The following is a 21,393-nucleotide window of genomic DNA, read 5'->3' on the forward strand; positions in this document are numbered from 1 at the left end:
ATGTTTGTTCTTTTACATCAATTTTCAATTTCAGAGATCAAAATCATACTAAAAAATCTTAAAATATTACCTCTAAAATTGCCACTGTCCTCATGTTTTGTTGAATACTTGTTTGTATGTTGTCTTTCTATAATTGCTGCCATAATTTATCATTATTTAGATTGGACATAGCTTTTAATGGCTGTGAGAGAATGCAATCAACTTATAAAAACAGACTTTTAATTAGTGGTCAATTTCATCAATGTGAATATTGATGGAACACAAGACAGCATGTTAGATTTGACTGTCCTCAATATACTTTACCATTACTCATTAAATATCACATAATCCATACATTTAAGCCTATAGTGTTCTTCAGCCTCGCCGTGTAGACCGTCTAAATGTAGTACTTTCTACTGTATAACACTTATCAATGCAGCTTTGGTGGCAGACAAACATGTGAATGTTGAACTTCTGTTTGAATTTGTTAATCATCTGTCATTTCATGAATCATTTTATGTCTCACAGCAATCTATTCATTTTCATGTTTTTAAAGGAGGAGCGCATGCAGCTAAACGTTAAAACTTCTCAGAAAAAAAAAGCATTACAGGTACATGTTTCATTTTACCCATCCATTCATGTAGCGCTTACAGACCACACACTCTGTTTTACAAGTTGTAGATTCTCTATACATGTTACCCACAATGCAACAGTAGGTCAAAGGTTAAGTAGCCATGGTTTTGTTTCTGTTTAATTAGTCTTAGATTTGGTATAAAATAACAGAAACATCTTGGCTTTCCTTATACATGATTTATAAACAAATTGAATGTTTTAAAGTTCAATATATCTACTATACATGTAGATTGTAACTGAGATATTAATCTGAATAAAATCTGATGTGGTGAATGTGGCTAAATGCTTTATTTACCTCAATTTCCATTGTTTTGTGTCATTTATTTTTGTTCAGAGTGATCACCGCCTTCCAACCTGTAAATAAAGCATTTAGCCACTTTCACCACATCTTATTTTATTCAGATTGCTGAGATATGTGTCACTCCCTCTTACTGACTAGTCTATCTGCTAGACCTCAGATGTTCTTACGATACAATATGACACACGACCAAACATCACTATCGATGAAGTGTTCAGGCAAGCCCTTACTGCGAACTTCGTTCACTAATAGTATCGAAAGAAAGCCCGAACGTCTAGCAGCAACACTACTTACTGACCTGCTCTATTCTGGATTGACCGTTGTGTGAGGGCGCCCTGTCACAAATATCACACATTTGGTTAAACAAGATGAAAATCGTGACTTTCCATATGATTTTATCTGGAAATTAAATATTCCAAAGCTCAACATATCTGTTTCTATTTAGTCACACATTTGTACAAAACAACATCAAAATTTTGGCTTTCCTTATAAATATTCAAATTAGGAAATGGAAAATTCAAAGTGATTTGACCTTTGACATGCTATTGCCTGATGGGTAAAAATGTATAAGACTTAGCAAGCTCAATCACATTTGTTTTTCATCTTTTGGTATGGTGAGTGGTTTTGCTTTATTCTGAATCCTATCATTCTTTTATACCATCATAGGCATTGCAAACAACTGTATTGATTGTGACAGCCAGGTTTAGTCATTAACGCTTTTTGTAAGTACATTTCCATACCCATAACTGTAGTGCTCGCATATAGCTTGGGGTTAAAGGTCAGACTTATAATCCTTAACATATATAGTATGTACCTCACAAATTTTAAGTCTTGTAATTTTACTGTTTGTTGCTTTGATTCAAAAACCTCAAACCCAATTTTTCGGTTACAAATCCTGCCTTCCGTACACATACAGATATGTAGTACTATGCATGCATGTATGTACACACACAGACATAGAATAACAAACTTTTTACATAGTTTTTAAAAATTATTTTCAATTCATTGAGTTACAAAAGCGGACTTGCTCTAATATTGTTCCACAAGTAGAAGAACATGGTGCATTTAATTAATCCGAATATCCAAACAAAGTAATGGCCACCTGAATAGAAAAAATATATATAAGACTGACTTGGCTGATACTTAAGCCCTTGTTATCAAAATCAGTGTGATTTCTGTGCTAGCCTATCTGTAGACTTGAACCACTATCACTCCTACACTATTCCACTATCCTAACTATAGCCTATCTGTAGACTTGAACCACTATCACTACTACACTATTCCGCTATCCTAACTGTAGCCTATGTGTAGACTTGAACCACTATCACTACTACACTATTCCATTATCCTAACTATAGCCTATCTGTAGACTTGAACCACTATCACTACTACACTATTCCGCTATCCTAACTGTAGCCTATGTGTAGACTTGAACCACTATCACTACTACACTATTCCATTATCCTAACTATAGCCTATCTGTAGACTTGAACCACTATCACTACTACACTATTTTATACCCCATGTCTAGTTTTATTTTGGTACTGTAGGCTTTCTAAGCAAACTAAAATATGCAGAATGTTTTACTTTTGACAAATTCTGTTGGACAAATGTTGACAAATTCTGATGGAGCGTCACACTGATAATGATATTTATCTTGTATTATTGTGCACGTCTAAAGTTAAAGTTACAAACCTTTTTCATTGAGATGATCACTCATTTTAATACCATAATGTCTTTGCACAGCATCTCTTGCAGTATATTTGATTTCATCCAACTATCGCACTGTTATGAAATTCTATCTGCATGTATATTATGCAACTGAAGTGTGTACACATTTGTTTTAACACACCACTGTTATACTAGAAACAGACCACTGTTATACTAGAAACACATCACTGTTATACTAGAAACACACCACTGTTATACTAGAAACACATCACTGTTATACTAGAAACACATCACTGTTATACTAGAAACAGACCACTGTTATACTAGAAACACATCACTGTCATACTAGAAACACACCACTGATTATGTCATTGGATGATTGCAAGCATCTGCACTAATGTTATATAATGTGTGCACGTTTGTTTTAACACATCACTGTCATACTAGAAACACACACTTAGTATGTGTATGTCATTTGCACTTTTACTTTCATGCTAACATTCCCAGCAGTTAACTATGCAAAAAAAGCAGCCTGTATCACATACCTTGCAAATCTTCACCATAACAGAATGTTGTTCATTGTTGAAGTACTAGTACACTGGATGGTATGTTATATGGTGGTTTACACTGATGAAAAAGAAAAAGACAAATTTCATACCATTAAAGCACCTCATTACTACTCAGACTTTATGCTATCAATACACTTTACACACAGCACTTGTTCTCTTACTTTAATTAACAATTATCTTTAGTTTGTCTACATCTAACAACTCTATATATTCTGCCGTTATCATTCATTGACAACATTTTCTTTTCAAAAAATAGTGTTGAAATTTTAATCCCTAATTCAAAAAATTATTATTGAAAATGTCTTTAGGGTAGTCCTAGCCCAAGTTTCTAATAAATGGTTCTAAAAAAAAATTTGATACTGTTTTAGTTTTTTAGTAGGAATGGACATTAGGCCAAAAAAAAAGATATATGGTTCTGGTCAGCGCGCGTGCCCTGAATACCCTCGTGTCGATCCTTTTTTTCCCGATAATTTTTGCTTTCCTGTTCCTTATTTATTCCTGATATCAGGAGAACAAGCAGCTGAAATCTACCCTACATGCCAAGACTGCTTAAATACAAAGCCTAAACTGCTTCGAAGAAAAAGGAAGTTTTTCAAGAGATGAATATGATAGAACAGAGTATGTAAAGTGTCAAAAAAATGTGTATTTACTAATTTGCAAAAAAAAAAAAAAAAAAGGAAAAAAATTTTTGCGTCGTCACACCACTTTAGAAAGTTTACCCTGACCAGAACCAGATATTTTTTTGGGGGGGGCCTTAGCTGTTTTGAATGATATATTTTAAAGTTATTGCTTGTCTTGAATTTGTTATTGAAAATGTGACACCATAATTGCACTGTAGATTGATAATAAAAAGATAAAGTACAGAACTCTAATTTTAATTTATGAAGGCATGTTTGCATGATTATGATAAACTTTAAAATGAAATTTATAAAAAGTTCTTTCATAAGATACATTTGATAAAACACTGGTATGCAGTGTCATGTTCAAGTTGTGGCACACTGTGGTACTACAAAGCCAGGCATTGATGTATGTTAACACTGGTAGAACATCAGAACAAAGTAATATTAAAAATGCTTTCATAGGGTGTAATTTCTTAAAAATAATGTTCAAGATGTATCCTTTTATCTGTAGAAATAAAATACATCTTTAGTTCAGAAATCGAAAAATTTGGATTTTATAAGTCCTTTATTTCCATGTGATGTGATTGTGGTTTTAAGATGTACACGTTTAGAATATGTCAATGACTCTTTTAGTACCACAGAAAGCTGCAACTTTTAAGTACATTAAAACTTTTGAAATACAAAATAACTTTTTGTTTCTGGATATTCTGTAATATCGTAGACCAAGTAATATTTGATTAAAGTAGAGTAGTTTTGTAGCTATGAAATTAATAACTTTGCACTTGATATATGAAATTAATAACTTTGCACTTGACATTCAATTTGATGATGCATTAGCCATGAAAGGAGTGATATGGTGTACTTCCATATGGGTTATACTTTTGCAGTACTCTGATAGTGAAAACTAACACATTGTATAGTACTGTGCATGTCTAGAGTTAATATCCTTTGAAAGCTGGTTTCAAAACAAAATGAAATCTTTTACCAGTAGTAAATTTGTTGAAGGGCACAGTTTGCAATTTCCTGGTTCTGGTCCTTATATGTGTTTAACATTGAAATATATTATGCTTTGCTGACTACAAAAACATGGTGAATTGATGTACTGTAACTGATGGAGCTACTGAAAGATAATATTATTCCGTAGTACCTACATAACTGTGATTAACCAAGGTGTACTAGTAATACAGTAACTGATGGAGCTACTGAAAGATAATATTATTTCGTAGTACCTACATTGGTATATTTGTAACTGTAATTAACCAAGGTGTACTAGTAATACTCCACACTATGATGCATGATACTAGTTAGAGATTTTTCAAACTTCATTTTGGAAGTTGAAAAAAAGTCTGAGTACTTTAAATGTATTTAATAAACTTATTTAATTTCTTCTTTTTTACCCGAACAGATTCAGCCACTAGTGCTGATCATAAAGTGTAGAGAAGTCAAGATGATATGTAACCTCAATAAAATGAAGTTTTAATGAATTATGGACAATCTCATCTAAAGAAGATCTGAAAAGTTTTGTTTAATTAAGACAGAAGAAATGCTATATTTGGAGATGTGAGCGGGAGGACACATACTACATTTGTACTCAAGACCGTGCTGATAAAATGGACAAACTTACCATTGTCTTGTTATTTAGCATGAAACTTAGATACATGTAGTTTCCAATACATCATATTCTAGTAATCTGAAAGATACAATTATAAAGTATTGTTTCAATGTTTGGCCACTAGGGGGCACTTTTCAAACAGAGATTTTTGGTAGGTAGTATCGGCCAGAATTGTCCAGTACTGTTACAGTAGTAGACTTGAAAAGTCATCCTGTCCTCAATATTTCATGGCCAATTTTTAATGTCATAGCGACATTTGTAAGTTTTGCATTTTTGACTCTACTTATCATGTAGTCACCACCAAGGAGTAAAACCTTACCTTCAGTCATTTTGTGTAAACTTGCACCATTGTATGGAGCAGACAAACAAATCTATACACCGAAAATTGTTAAAAGTACCGATAATTGGACATTGTACATCTCTTCATTAGAGGTTTACTTTATACAAGTGGTACAGTAACAGTTTGAAATTATGATCACATTGGGGCACTGAATTTAGGGTGTAGACTTAAAAATCAATTTGATTGGATTTACTGTTACTATTTTATATGTGTACTTGTACATAAATAGTATACATTTACCCACAGATGAAATTAATAAATTAGATGTCCTGACATAAAAATTACTACTATTAAAGTAGGATATTAGAATATGCTGTATTGGAACATACAGGATTGTATGTGTATGTGTGTTTATTCCAAAATAATTAGTTTTTCAATTATTTATTCACGTAATTTTGTGAAGTCGACTTCATTTTCTAACTCAACATTATCCCAGAAAAAAATTGTGGGGTCATTTTATAGTTTTGACTTCATTTACTAAAGTTTAACCAGTCGCCAAGAAAGAATTAGGAAGATATGAAATCATTTTTAGATGCAAATTCTAATAAATTTAGAAAGCAAATGTATATATATATATATAATATGTAATATAAAGATATTTTATCAGAAATTTGCCTATTTTTTTAAATTGATACCAATCATAAAATGTGCAGAGACTAAGTTACCCTTAAAATGCCAAGTACTGTATTACAGCCATACTCTCTGAGCCATGTACTGTATTATAGCCATACTCTCTGAGCCAAGTACTGTATTACAGCCATACTCTCTGAGCCAAGTACTGTATTACAGCCATACTCTCTGAGCCAAGTACTGTATTACAGCCATACTCTCTGAGCCAAGTACTGTATTACAGCCATACTCTCTGAGCCAAGTACTGTATTACAGCCATACTCTCTGAGCCAAGTACTGTATTACAGCCATACTCTCTGAGCCAAGTACTGTATTACAGCCATACTCTCTGAGCCAAGTACTGTATTACAGCCATACTCTCTGAGCCATGTACTGTATTACAGCCATACTCTCTGAGCCATGTACTGTATTACAGCCATACTCTCTGAGCCAAGTACTGTATTACAGCCATACTCTCTGAGCCAAGTACTGTATTACAGCCATACTCACTGAGCCAAGTACTGTATTACAGCCATACTCTCTGAGCCAAGTACTGTATTACAGCCATACTATCTGAGCCAAGTACTGTATTACAGCCATACTCTCTGAGCCAAGTACTGTATTACAGCCATACTCTCTGAGCCAAGTACTGTATTACAGCCATACTCTCTGAGCCAAGTACTGTATTACAGCCATACTCTCTGAGCCATGTACTGTATTACAGCCATACTCTCTGAGCCATGTACTGTATTACAGCCATACTCTCTGAGCCAAGTACTGTATTATAGCCATACTCTCTGAGCCAAGTACTGTATTACAGCCATACTCTCTGAGCCAAGTACTGTATTACAGCCATACTCTCTGAGCCATGTACTGTATTACAGCCATACTCTCTGAGCCAAGTACTGTATTATAGCCATACTCTCTGAGCCAAGTACTGTATTACAGCCATACTCTCTGAGCCAAGTACTGTATTACAGCCATACTCTCTGAGCCAAGTACTGTATTACAGCCATACTCTCTGAGCCATGTACTGTATTACAGCCATACTCTCTGAGCCAAGTACTGTATTACAGCCATACTCTCTGAGCCAAGTACTGTATTACAGCCATACTCTCTGAGCCATGTACTGTATTACAGCCATACTCTCTGAGCCAAGTACTGTATTACAGCCATACTCTCTGAGCCAAGTACTGTATTACAGCCATACTATCTGAGCCAAGTACTGTATTACAGCCATACTCTCTGAGCCAAGTACTGTATTACAGCCATACTCTCTGAGCCAAGTACTGTATTACAGCCATACTCTCTGAGCCATGTACTGTATTACAGCCATACTATCTGAGCCATGTACTGTATTACAGCCATACTCTCTGAGCCAAGTACTGTATTACAGCCATACTATCTGAGCCATGTACTGTATTATAGCCATACTCTCTGAGCCATGTACTGTATTATAGCCATACTCTCTGAGCCAAGTACTGTATTGCAGCCATACTCTCTGAGCCATGTACTGTATTACAGCCATACTCTCTGAGCCATGTACTGTATTATAGCCATACTCTCTGAGCCAAGTACTGTATTACAGCCATACTCTCTGAGCCATGTACTGTATTAGAGCCATACTCTCTGAGCCAAGTACTGTATTACAGCCATACTATCTGAGCCAAGTACTGTATTACAGCCATACTCTCTGAGCCAAGTACTGTATTACAGCCATACTCTCTGAGCCATGTACTGTATTACAGCCATACTCTCTGAGCCAAGTACTGTATTACAGCCATACTATCTGAGCCAAGTACTGTATTACAGCCATACTCTCTGAGCCAAGTACTGTATTACAGCCATACTCTCTGAGCCATGTACTGTATTATAGCCATACTCGCTGAGCCAAGTACTGTATTACAGCCATACTCTCTGAGCCAAGTACTGTATTATAGCCATACTCTCTGAGCCATGTACTGTATTACAGCCATACTCTCTGAGCCATGTACTGTATTACAGCCATACTCTCTGAGCCAAGTACTGTATTACAGCCATACTCTCTGAGCCAAGTACTGTATTACAGCCATACTCTCTGAGCCAAGTAAGGCTATATTGCTAAAAGTTGGTTATAGGCAAGTAAACACTACATGTATATCTAAGCCAATGTAGTGTAGACAAACTGAAATCCATTCAGTAGTGAACCCTTAGGGTATACTACCATATTTAGTTGTTGATAGCATAACTCAATTTCAGTATATTGTAAATTATGCATAGTAAATATTATTTTTAAAATCAGATTGTTAATTTTTACATCATTTGTAATCCTTCAAATAGTTTTAGTGTGTTAATATAATTGTATTCCATACAATACATACACAGACAAAAGTCAAAATCAGTACTGTTTTTTGAAAAGCAAAATAAATTGTGTTCACAATCAGAGGTAAAGAAAACCTCAACCATATTATCCCCAGAGTTATACTGGCCATTAGGGGTAAGAGTAGAACTCATACAGGTAGATTACGAAAAATAGATATTCAGACTACAAACGTAGATGTTAAGAAAATATGTCTGATACTTACAATAAACTTCATGATCTCTTGCACATAGCAAGTATATTTTTAGATTTTTGAGGAAATATAAAATATCTTGGTTGACATTTCCATGACCTCTATGACGATGGAGATTTACATCCTTGTGTTCCCATAGTTACAAGAAAAGACTACTTAGTTAGAGTGAAAATTTTAAATATATTCAGTATCCTGGCTAGAATGAAGTATTTTGGCAATTAGGAACACAAGAGTTGAACAATATGCTTATAATTTGATGTGAAAGTATTCAAATATGGCATCTGATGTACTACTCACAGATTGGTTATTAAAGTTGACCATTACGTATTGTGTGAATATTTCATATTAAATATGGAATCTACTGTCCAACTTACAGCTGTATTTAGAATTCTAATTGTCAACACTATCAGGAGTAATAATTCTAATTGTCAACTATATCAGGAGTAATAATTCTAGGTACATGTACTTGAAATAGAATATTACTCCCTAGGTGCATCATAAAAATAATGAACATTCGATTTCTTAGTCGATACTACAACTTCCACTCCATGCGCTTCACATGCATTATTATATTAAGGTGCGTGTGAGAATAAGTCGACTTTCTTGTTCTATTTTGATCCTCTAGCATTAGGTAAAATCCTACTGTAAGTACCCAGAATTGTAATATCAACATATTTCCTCTTCTGAATAGATCTAATTCTTATTCAGACTTTCTGTGTCCTCAATCAATAGGACCAAAAATACTGATGAAGAAAATGTAATATAAACTTGTTCTCAATGAGCAGAAAAACATAAAATTCTTAATTAGAGAAAGAATTCCTACCATAATGAAGAGACAAAGTCAGTGATAAATGTCATTAAAAGTTTTTTAGATTTTGTACTGTATGATAAAATAATAGTAATATCATAGAAATATGAATTTATATAATTTATATTCCACAATTTACTTCAAGACATTCTGGTCTGACTAACAATATTTACGATGTGAAGATGTAATTTAAAAGTAAAATGATATTTAAGCAGTATGAACTTATGTGTGTTGTCTCTTAGTCTTGGTTACCCAGACTCTGGTTTGGGGATCGAGGTCTCGTAGGCAGAGCCCCCAGCTGCAAGAGTCTGGGTACCTGAGACTAGTTGTCTTGTAGGCAGAGCCCCCAGCTGCAAGAGTCTGGGTAACTGAGACTAGTGGTCTCATAAGCAGAGCCCCCAGCTGCAAGAGTCTGGGTAACTGAGACTAGTTGTCTTGTAGGCAGAGCCCCCAGCTGCAAGAGTCTGGGTAACTGAAACCAGTTGTCTCGTAGGCAGAGCCCCCCAGCTGCAAGAGTCTGGGTAACTGAGACTAGTTGTCTATATGAATTTTAAGCTTCTAGTAATATCAGTAACTAACTGAAAAGTACTGTTTATTTTGTATGAAACTGAGATTTGATTTGTATAAGATAGGGTAAAAGTGGGGGGGGGGGTTATGTGGTGAAAGAACAGTACTTTAAAATCAAAATCAAGGTCATCCTTGTTATTTCATTCTTTAGCATGATATTTTAAAATATATTGTTGACTGGTTAGCAATTGGCAAATTACTTTTACTGACTTACATTGTAGTATAAAACAGTTATTTTGTAAAGATCACATTTCAGCTAAATGTGTCTCTACTCTCTAATTTCCATGGAAACAGTCATTGTAGTATGAAGTTGCAAGAAAATAACACCTAAAAGTGATCTGCAGCTGACAGCCACATCTCTGAAATGTAGGTAAGACTTTCTCAATCTTTGTGAATACAGTAGTATTCAGTTTGGCAAATACTTTGTTCTCACAATAGATAAAGTCATACAACATATGGATTCTTAGTGTCACAAGCCCTCATTGTTATCACTGTCTACCATTTCTAATAGCCGATAGTCCCTTATAAGATAGATACTGGAGAAATGTATTCAAATATTAGATGGATTTCAGTCAAAATATTGAATTATTAGATTAATACTTCTTAGAAGTCTAAAAATTGTATATAATGATTAATATGAAGGATATGTCAAACTATAATTTCACCAAAATCGTTTTCCGTATTTTAAAGGCATAATCAATACATTTAACCTTTCTACTTTACAACTATCCTAATCTACAGATACATGTTGTAATAACAATTTTGGATTTTCTGTCTTTTATCCCATTCTTTTATATAATACTGTCATTTATATACATACTCAGGAACATTTATATTTCAGTGATTTTAGCTGGCAGACTAAATGCTACTTAACCTAAAATACAATTTGTATGTCAAAGGAACATTTATATTTCAGTGATTTTAGCTGGCAGACTAAATGTTACTTAAGCTAAAATACAATTTGTATGTCAAAGGAACATTTATATTTCAGTGATTTTAGCAGGTAGACTAAATGTTACTTAAGCTAAAATACAATTTGTATGTCAAAGGAACATTTATATTTCAGTGATTTTAGCTGGCAGACTAAATGTTACTTAACCTAAAATACAATTTGTATGTCAAAGGAACATTTATATTTCAGTGATTTTAGCTGGCAGACTAAATGTTACTTAACCTATGTTCTGATATTAAGTGATTCACTAAAACAAACCTAGTATATGTATGTATTCTTAAATGTGACCGACAAACTTGCTTAAAATAAAAGTTATGTGAAGTCCATATTATGTTCAAATGATGTCCTAACATATACAACATCAAAGTATCTTGTAAACAGAATAATCATATGTTAATTATTTAATCTAGTGTATGGTATGGTATTACCATTTTATGTTATCACACTTAAAGACCAATCAGGTTGTTGGGTTTTAGTAATGAATGTATTATTCCTGTTTTATGAAAGGTGTTTTAGAACCTGTCAACAGTGGACAAATTTTGATTTGTTAGTACTACAGTACAAACGGTGTTGCCTCCGAGTCGGTGTTTGACTCGTGAGACATCAGGATTTTGATACAAATTTCAACTCCAAACTAACAATAACAGAGAGACCACACACACTAGGATCCTTTTACCCAATCACATTGAAAAGTGAGAAGCATTGTTATTCTTGTACAATGTAGTAGAAAAAACGTTAATTCTGAAAACATTACTCATTACTTGATGATTTGAATGGCTTCAATTGTTTACTTCCAACTGATAATCAACATGTTTATTGTACTACATCCCAACTCTGGACAACACCTCTACAAGAGTTTATTTGAATTTGAAGTTGTCTGAGAGTGTCAAAAATGTCATGTCACTAAGAGTGAAACACCAAGGCAATACCATTTGTTCTGTGAACACATTTGATAAGATAGTCAGGCTTTTATTTCTCAATCAAATCAAATAAAACTCACTATACATGTATGGAGTGAAGTGATAGATTTGCCAACAAACACAGTCAATATGCCGTGAAATTGCTATTGAAAACTTCCAACAAACCATGCAATATTTATAAATGTATTTGAAGAAAATAAATTTTGACAGTATTTTTGGAAATATTACCATTTTTGATATTAAGCAGAGAGTATATTTTGGTATTGATTTCTTTCAATGGTTGTTCTAATATTGGGTGTAATTTTTTTATAAACTGGTGTATGTTTTTTTTTATATATATTTAATGTTTTTTGTAATCAAGTAACTCAATGTTTGTGCACTTAAAATATTTGTAATAAATAACTCAAGTGTGTATATATGATATGGTGGTGGTTTTATTCTAATGTGCTACATATCGGTATTGTTAAAACATACCAATTCTTGTATCATGATCAAAAGGTTGTAATTACTTATGAATAACGTTTCACCTGCTCAGGTCGGCAGGCTTTATCAAATTCTTGTTTACTGGCTCTACTGCTACGTAAGTAATTAGAAATCTTAGTTGTGACACAAGTATTAATAATTAAAATAGACTTTTAAAACTTATGAGACTCTTCACACAATTGATATTTAGTGAAAGAAAAAACTGAAGCCTTTATCCACACCTGTGGACTTGTTCACCAGTCTAATGTCCTGGGTTGGTCACATGACTCATCACTGAAATCATGTGACAAAAAAATGGAATCCCAGATGTTTGAAATTTGAAAACGACCCCTTGTCTCGTTTCAGATCAGGATTAGATTTCCTACTACTATGGTATTTTCCATTCTTTTGTCACATGAATCAAGTGATAGATGAGTCAGGTAGCCAAACTGGAACATCAGACTTGTGAACAAGTCCAAGTTTCTGAATAAGTTTTGCTTTTTCTAAATATCCATTGTGTGTAGTGTCTCAAAAAGTGTAATTGTCTGTGTCAATACCTGCTCAGATGAGCATACATTTATCAGTATAACTAATTACAGTTACTGTACTGTTGTGCTACTTATTTGAACTGTTTCCAGATTTTTTTTTGAGTCTGGCAAACTTTTTTACCATTTAAGATGCTCTGTACTTAATTACTACTATAGTGGCGCTATTATACATTTTATACAAGTGCTAACTTTGACAGTCGTGAATATTCACTGTTTCAGTATGACATTCCTTTCAAGACAAAAGGTTATTCTATTAATTGTCATCTATAATTATTCTTAATAATTCAATCTCTAATGAGTGTAAGGTGTCTAAAGGTTCACAGTAATATAACAGTTATACTGCCAAATAAATTGTCTTGATGATTAGAAATACTCTATACAGCTAAAACAGGAAGTGTTTGTGAGAACTCTGAATGCAACATAATACATTTAAGATCAAAGCTGACTGTCAATCAAATTGACATTGTATTACTTCATAGATAATAACACTTATAATGCTGAACATGACAATATTGTGATGGAGTTTTCTAACTGATGGAATCTCAACAAATCTCTTTTCTCTTGTAATACGGTTGTACAGTAGAAGACATTGATTAATATACATGAAAGGTTTTAAGCTAAACAGTACATGTACTCTCTCTCTCTCTCTCTCTCTCTCTCTCTCTCTCTCTCTCTCTCTCTCTCTCTCTCTCTCTCTCTCTCTCTCTCTCTCTCTCTCTTGTATGTGGGAGAGGGCATTGTACATAATTGAAATATGTAGCAATAATTTGAGTCTGGATATAATTTGGAACCTTTCATAGGGTCATCCTGAATATATCAAACGTGACATTGCTTTCCATCATTCTTAATAATTATGCTTGTCTAATATTTTGCAATCAGTAGACTCTTGAAAGTGTCTCTTTGACCATAAACACCTGTCAGACATTTGTTGAATTTAAAGATAAACTACTGTATAGTCAAGTATTAAAATGCTTACATCTCAGTCCTAAATACACTCTCTCCTAAGAACCCTGAACAAAATACATCCTACACTTTATACTTGTCATTTACCAACAACCTATCTCTTTGCATGTATTTCTACCATGTATTGTAATTATGTCTACAATGAATGGAACAGTGCTCACAAAATCTGATATGAAATGTCAATAATTTCTTTATCTTTCATTTCACTATTTGTAAAATTTAGTCAAGTACTACATGTTTATTTACTTTCTTATGTGCTATGTACTTAAGTCATATGATATATATTGGAAAGCAATAAACAGTTTTAATAATGTCATGATTTGTGTGATGTTTGATATATATAGAAAAGTACTCTTACTAATTCAAATTTTATAACAGAATTGAATGTGGTTGTAGATCCATCCATTTAGTGTGACATGGAAGGAAAATGAAATCCACCAATAGCCTCCAGACCAAAATAATATATAGTTTGACATGTTATGGATGTATGTGATCAAGGGCCATTAGTAACATAACCTTTTAATGAATATATACTGCTGAGGTACGTCACTCACAATGGTAGTGTGCAAGATTATGACAACAATGTCATCCCTCATAATTTATGAAAATTAATAACTTGTTTTCAACATGTGAGAGTAGGAGGACATTTGTCTGTGGTGTATTAATTTAGAGTCTAGCCATCAAATATTTGGTAAAGGTTTAAAGAAAATCCTCTGTAAAGTATATAATTGTGGGTCTTAGCCACACACACACACATATTTGGTAACAGGTTATAAAATCCTCTTGTGAAGTGTTACTTTCTGTAAAGTATTTAGATTTGGAGTCTAGTCACACCACATATATTTGGTAACAGGTTTAATGAAAATACCCTGTAAAGTTTATTAATGTGGGTCTTATTAACCACACACACCAGGTTTTATCAAGGTCTTCCAGAAAGTATAGAAATTTGGAGTCTAACCACACAAACATATATTTGGTAACAGATTTATTAAAACGCCTTTGTAAAGTGTATTTATTAGGAGTCTAAGCCACACCAAACCACAATTGTCTTAACAGCAGTACTAACTTGACAGACACCCTGTACATTTTTCGTTGTGTTGGCAGAAAAATGGGCTCTAGCTGGCTTGCGGGAATAAACCAGACACACACATGTTCGGTGACAGGTTTAATAAAAATCCACTGTAATTTGTGTATTTGGAGTGTTAACACATGTCACACACATAATTGGTAACTGAATGATAAAAGTCCTTTCCAGAGTATAAATTTGTAGTCTTGCCCCCCCCCCCCCACACACACACATATATGGAGGTACAGTCATTATAATTATGGAATAAAACAATTCTCAAAAAAATGTTCCAGATATAGCTTTTGTGGTTTTAAAGTGGTCAATGTCATATGGATGAGAATCGGGTATTTATTTTGGATTTTTTATTCATATTAATCTATCTATCTATCTATCTATCTATCTATCTATCTATCTATCTATCTATCTATCTATCTATCTATCTATCTATCTATCTATCTATCTATCTATCTATCTATCTATCTATCTATCTATCTATCTATCTATCTATCTATCTATCTATCTATCTATCTATCTATCTATCTATCTATCTATCTATCTATCTATCTATCTATCTATCTATCTATCTATCTATCTATCTATCTATCTATCTATCTATCTATCTATCTATCTATCTATCTATCTATCTATCTATCTATCTATCTATCTATCTATCTATCTATCTATCTATCTATCTATCTATCTATCTATCTATCTATCTATCTATCTATCTATCTATCTATCTATCTATCTATCTATCTATCTATCTATCTATCTATCTATCTATCTATCTATCTATCTATCTATCTATCTATCTATCTATCTATCTATCTATCTATCTATCTCTGTCTTATCTATATATCTGTATATCTATATGTATTATGTTATTGTTGAGTCAGGTAAGTGACACATTACTGGTACCCTCAACAAACACCATGGACTGAGCTGGCCCATGGATGCAGTGGAATAATTTTCTTGACAAACAAGATCCAAAACATTTGGTTATCAATGTTTTGAATTTAATCTATAGGGCGCCCTCACCGTGTGTTTATTTTCTGCCTTTGTTTCTATTAATTTTTGCATTCTTATTACGTTATCCACCTATCATTTGTAAGTTGGCCACCTGTATGAGTTCTGTGTGAGATTATAATTTCAAGAATAAATAAAAAAAGGATAATTTTGTTGTCTGAACATTTATAATTGGCTCTCGAGCTGAATCCAACTCTAGCAAAACGAAGATAAACATAAGGTCACCTGTAGATTGCAGTATACAGCCCAAAAGTGCGATTTCTTCACAAAGGTCAAAAAAGGCGAAATTGGGGTACATTCGACTGCAAAAACTACTTATTGCGTATGTAGAGACGCCCGATTTCAAAGTAAGCATTGATTTAATTGTTATAGCGCCCCCTCGCGGTTATAGTCAGAAAGTTATTTTTAGTTTACCAAGGACAACATGGCGCTGATTTTGAACTTGCCGTCGTGAGCAGCTCGGCGTATTTACCAGTTTTTACGGGGTTTATTGAGAGGCATGGTGACAGCAGGTGCTAGTATTAGGAAAACAAGTGTTCCGGAATAAACGTGTGTAATTCACAAGGGATTTCATGGTGTGTTCGTATGTGTTTTGATGGTTGGAACTCCTGAATGCTGGTATTTGGCAGTCCACGTGAGTATCATAGATCATGGAAGTATAACCCAATAGGGTGTCTTCATTAGCCAAAGTTGTTGGGATAAATCATCATTTCCATATTTATTTACCCAAAGTTTACTTGTATTGTTCATCAAACAGAAAAGTCAGTATTTCTACATTCCTATTAATACTAGGTTTATGATGTACCATGGCAGTATGCTAATATCACACCACCAGGAGATTGTCTGTTTCTTCCATATGGTCAATATGAATTGTAATTGAATCTTGTTTCATAGTATTTTACTAAACTCAAATTATTTGAAACTCAAAATTCAACTGACATGTACTTTATAATACCATTTAATATATGTATGTATGTGTGTGTGTGTGTGTGTGTGTGTGTGTGTGTGTGAATTTTACATACCTATCAATGGACATCTTCATCATCTCTTTTTTTTGTAGAATTTATATTTTGTCATAAACTTTTAACCCAAACTTATTTCCCCAAACTTTTTTTTAATGTTTTGCCATTTAAGGATACGAGAACAGAGTATTGTCATACGGATCCAAGAACATGGCTGTATCAGTATTATTCTCCAGACTGAAAACCTTTGAACCATATGGCTGTGACAAGAAACAAGACTATATGCCACTCCCTGATGTCAACATGATGTGAGATTATTATGGTTTTGAAGATCAAACCATGGGCAACCCAGATCCGTATGATGCAGTGTAAGTATGAGTGGGTAATTAACCAGGGTACCAGTGTGGGTTCCAACTAAGCTAGTTTTCTATTTTAAGCAGGGTTCATGCAGTTTACCCAGGGTTCCAATTTACCGGCATTCTATTTTAATCAGGCGTCTATTTTAATCAGGGTTCTAGTTTAGCAAGGGTTCTATTTTAGGCAGGGCCCCGATTTAACCAGGGTTCTAGTTTAACCAGGGTTCCAGTTTAAATCTTCACCTTGAACTCTGGAAAAAAGCTTGCTTTTAAGTTTTATAGTTTCTGGTCTAGATAGAATTATTCCCATGTTAACACAGATGTGAATCTATTATTACCAAGAGGCTTGCTATGCGATTAGTAATATCGTACAAAGTTATTCATTTATTTCCCTTAATTCTTGTCTTCTGGCAGTGACACAACCTTTCAGTTAATAAAGTTAACAGTAACAATCACACTCAATTGTTATAACATGTAGCATTCTAATCAGTAAACTAGGTTATGGGATTCAGGGTCCTGTGGTGTTTATACTTTGATAAGTTACTAACAGTAACAATCACACTCAATTGTTATAACATGTAGCATTCTAATCAGTAAACTAGGTTATGGGATTCAGGGTCCTGTGGTGTTTATACTTTGATAAGTTACTAACAGTAACAATCACACTCAATTGTTATAACATGTAGCATTCTAATCAGTAAATAAGGTTATGGATTCAGGGTCATGTGGTGTTTATACTTTGATAAGTTACTAACACTAACAATCACACTCAATTGTTATAACATGTAGCATTCTAATCAGTAAATAAGGTTATGGATTCAGGGTCCTGTGGTGTTTATACTTTGATAAGTTACTAACACTAACAATCACACTCAATTGTTATAACATGTAGCATTCTAATCAGTAAACAAGGTTATGGAATCCAGGGTCCTGTGGTGTTTATACTTTGATAAGTTACTAACACTAATTGCATTGCGTGTCTTTGCATGAAACTTGTCTCATTCCTGATTGTGATGACCAAGCAAGCAAACGCACTGTGTCATTTTGTGACTTGTTTATACTGCAAACCAGTGTGTCCTCTATCGAAAGACAACATTTTCTGTTGTTGGTGGGAAAAATGATAAAACAAGGTTTTCGTGTGAGTCACTACATAGTGAGAGATCGCGCAACCTCAGATTCCCAACAGCACTCTTAGTGGCCAAACTGTTCAATCTTTTGTTTTTCTGATAAGGAGACAATGGTGTGTTGTTCATAACAGATGCTTCATGATAGTTTTGCTGTTATTTATCTCTTAATGGACCAAATTTTGTGTCTTTCTGTAGATCAAATGCATCAGGATAGCGATGTCAATGATGAACAGGTAAGGATGTACATGTAGAAAGAGCTAAAATGTATGGTTTAAAGTAATAAATTTGTTTTCACTAATTGGTAATGATTGTAAATATATATAAAGCGTTTAAAGTAATGTATATTATCACAAGACCCATGTGGCACAGTGGGTTAATTTTCGCCTTCAAACCCTTAACCTATACAGTTTCAGGTTCAGATTCAATTACTTTAAACCATACACATTTAAAGGATATAATTATATAAAAATATATATGTGTGCGTGTAGGTGTTTATTTATTCTTCTTTATTACAGTCTTACATATATGTATGATTCGTGTGTGTGCGTGTTTCGTCAAAGACCTTATTATGGAGCTTGTAATTTCTGAAAAATATCGTAAGCCATAGAGCACACTCCTTCTGGTCTGCTGGCGCCGGTAAAAAGTGCACCGGTAAAAATCAAAACATTTTGATCTTTGCATTCAAGTAGGCGGTCAAATATCATTTTTCAGCAAAAATATTTACAGTTTAAATCACATTGTCCTTTTCCTGTCACTTCTTTTGTTCAACTTTGTTTCAGAAACTAAATTTTTAGCAGTACTGTCTTATGAAATGAGTGTTCATGCATATATTGATATTATCTATTATATCCATGTAGGTGAAGTGAAATGTCTTCTACGTCTGTTACTACAGGCTGTATGTCATCTCCATGATAACTGGATTCTTCATCGTGATCTCAAGACCTCTTACCTGTTGTTAAGTCATAAAGGTGTTCTCAAAGTGGGTGATTTTGGACTAGCTGGGGAGTATGGTTCCCCTCTCAAACAGTACACGCCTATAGTAGTGACTCTATGGTATAGAGCTCCTGAACTACTGCTAGGAGCAAAGGTAAGAAGGAGATTCATTCTACATTCTAGTGTGGAAATCAAGGTATAGGCAAATTCAAATACATGATCAATCTAAAACTATTGTTGATACAAAGGTACATGTGGTAAATTACATAAGTCAGTGACGGTTACATACCTGAAGGCTTGCCAGTATGGATGGACTCTCTGATTGTGTTGGGTAACATTCAGAGTGCAGACCTGAGTTCTTCTTTAGATGTAACAGTTCATTGAAACAGTGTACTTATGAGAGTTCATAGGAAAAGGTTGTATTTTTTAAAGTGGCCATAGGTTGCATATCTGAGGGCTTGCCAACACGGACTGTGAACAGTGGTACCCTTGTACCTTTGTAGTGTTCACTTCCAAAATTGGTCCACCAGGGATTATAACTGGAAGGTTCAGACAAGTGGTGGTGGGCGTTTAGATGGACCTTGTGGGGTGCTGGTTTCTTATGTGGGTTTTGAATGTCTCTCAAGATTGAATGTCAACAGTACTTTGTGGTAAGGTATTCCATAATGTTGTGGCTTCCGGAATGTCATCCTTTACCTTTTGTTTGGTAGCCATCAGAGTACAGATCTTAGTTCTTACTACAACAGACTTAACATTTCATTGAATTAGGAGATTTCATAGGAAAGTGTGGTTTTTTTTTAAGTAACCATTCTTTGCATATCTGACGGCTTGCTCATATTGACTGTGAACATAAGTACTGTCATTCTTTGCCTTTCATTCAATAACCTTCAAAGCACAGATCTGAGTTCTTACTACAATGATTACTGTAGATGTAGCAGTTCTTTGAAACATATAGAATTCTGCATAGTTATAAGAGTTCATAGGAAAAGGTTGTATTTTTTTGAGGTACACATAAATCGCATACCTGAGGGCTTGCCAATAGGAACTGTGAACAGAGGTACTGTCAATCTATACTAAACTGTATCATACTAATAAATAAAGACAAGACAGAATATATGCGGTAGTATGCGGTGGTTGTCGAACACCCCACGATGTACACTATGTACCCCCGAAATCATCCACCACTTTTATTTCATGATTCCCCCCTTACAGAAGCAGTTACAAATAAATTACAATTGAATTATAAACTGAAATACAGCATCCATGAAAAATCTGATATTAATACTTGAAGGTGAAGGATTTACAGTTGACATCAAACTTTATAAGATATTACATAAAGGAAAAAATTGCTGTTGTTGCCATCGTGCAGAGACAACCGAGACTGACGAACAAAGGACTTCTAAACACATATATACCCCAACACAACACCTGTGAATCACAACAACCAACCAATGACAGGAATTCACTTACGTAACGAATAGATAGTAATTATATGCTAATCTTTGAAACGCATATAATTATCCATTCTTCGCTTTTGTTTAGTAACCTTCAAAGCACAGATCTGAGGTCTTACTACAAGACTATAGATGTAATAGTTCATTGAAACAGGTTGTATTATGTATAGTTGTAAGATTTCATACGAAAAGGTTGTATGTTTTCTTGTCATTGTAACGGTTCACTGAGACAGGATTTCTCATTTCTCATCAATAATCATAAAACTTTATTGAGAAATGTTTTGTTTTCCTTTCTGTATCTAGGAATATTCTTGTCCAATAGACTTGTGGTCTGTAGAGTGTATATTTGCTGACAATGAAGGCGCT

At 34.0% G+C, this 21,393-nt stretch overlaps 1 protein-coding gene across 1 annotated transcript in view; it reads left to right on the top strand.

Moving 5' to 3' along the window:
- LOC144453099 (receptor-type tyrosine-protein phosphatase beta-like) overlaps window positions 1-6,572 on the top strand; it is a 28,680-nt gene extending 22,108 nt beyond the window's left edge. The window contains exon 23 of the mRNA XM_078144376.1: window positions 5,176-6,572. Coding sequence (XP_078000502.1) covers window positions 5,176-5,207 — 32 coding nt within the window. The 3' untranslated portion in view covers window positions 5,208-6,572. The remainder of the gene's footprint in view (window positions 1-5,175) is intronic.
- The last annotated feature ends 14,821 nt before the right edge of the window (window positions 6,573-21,393 follow it).

The sequence above is a fragment of the Glandiceps talaboti genome, chromosome 23 (genome assembly GCF_964340395.1).
Source record: "Glandiceps talaboti chromosome 23, keGlaTala1.1, whole genome shotgun sequence".
Lineage (NCBI taxonomy): Eukaryota > Metazoa > Hemichordata > Enteropneusta > Spengelidae > Glandiceps > Glandiceps talaboti.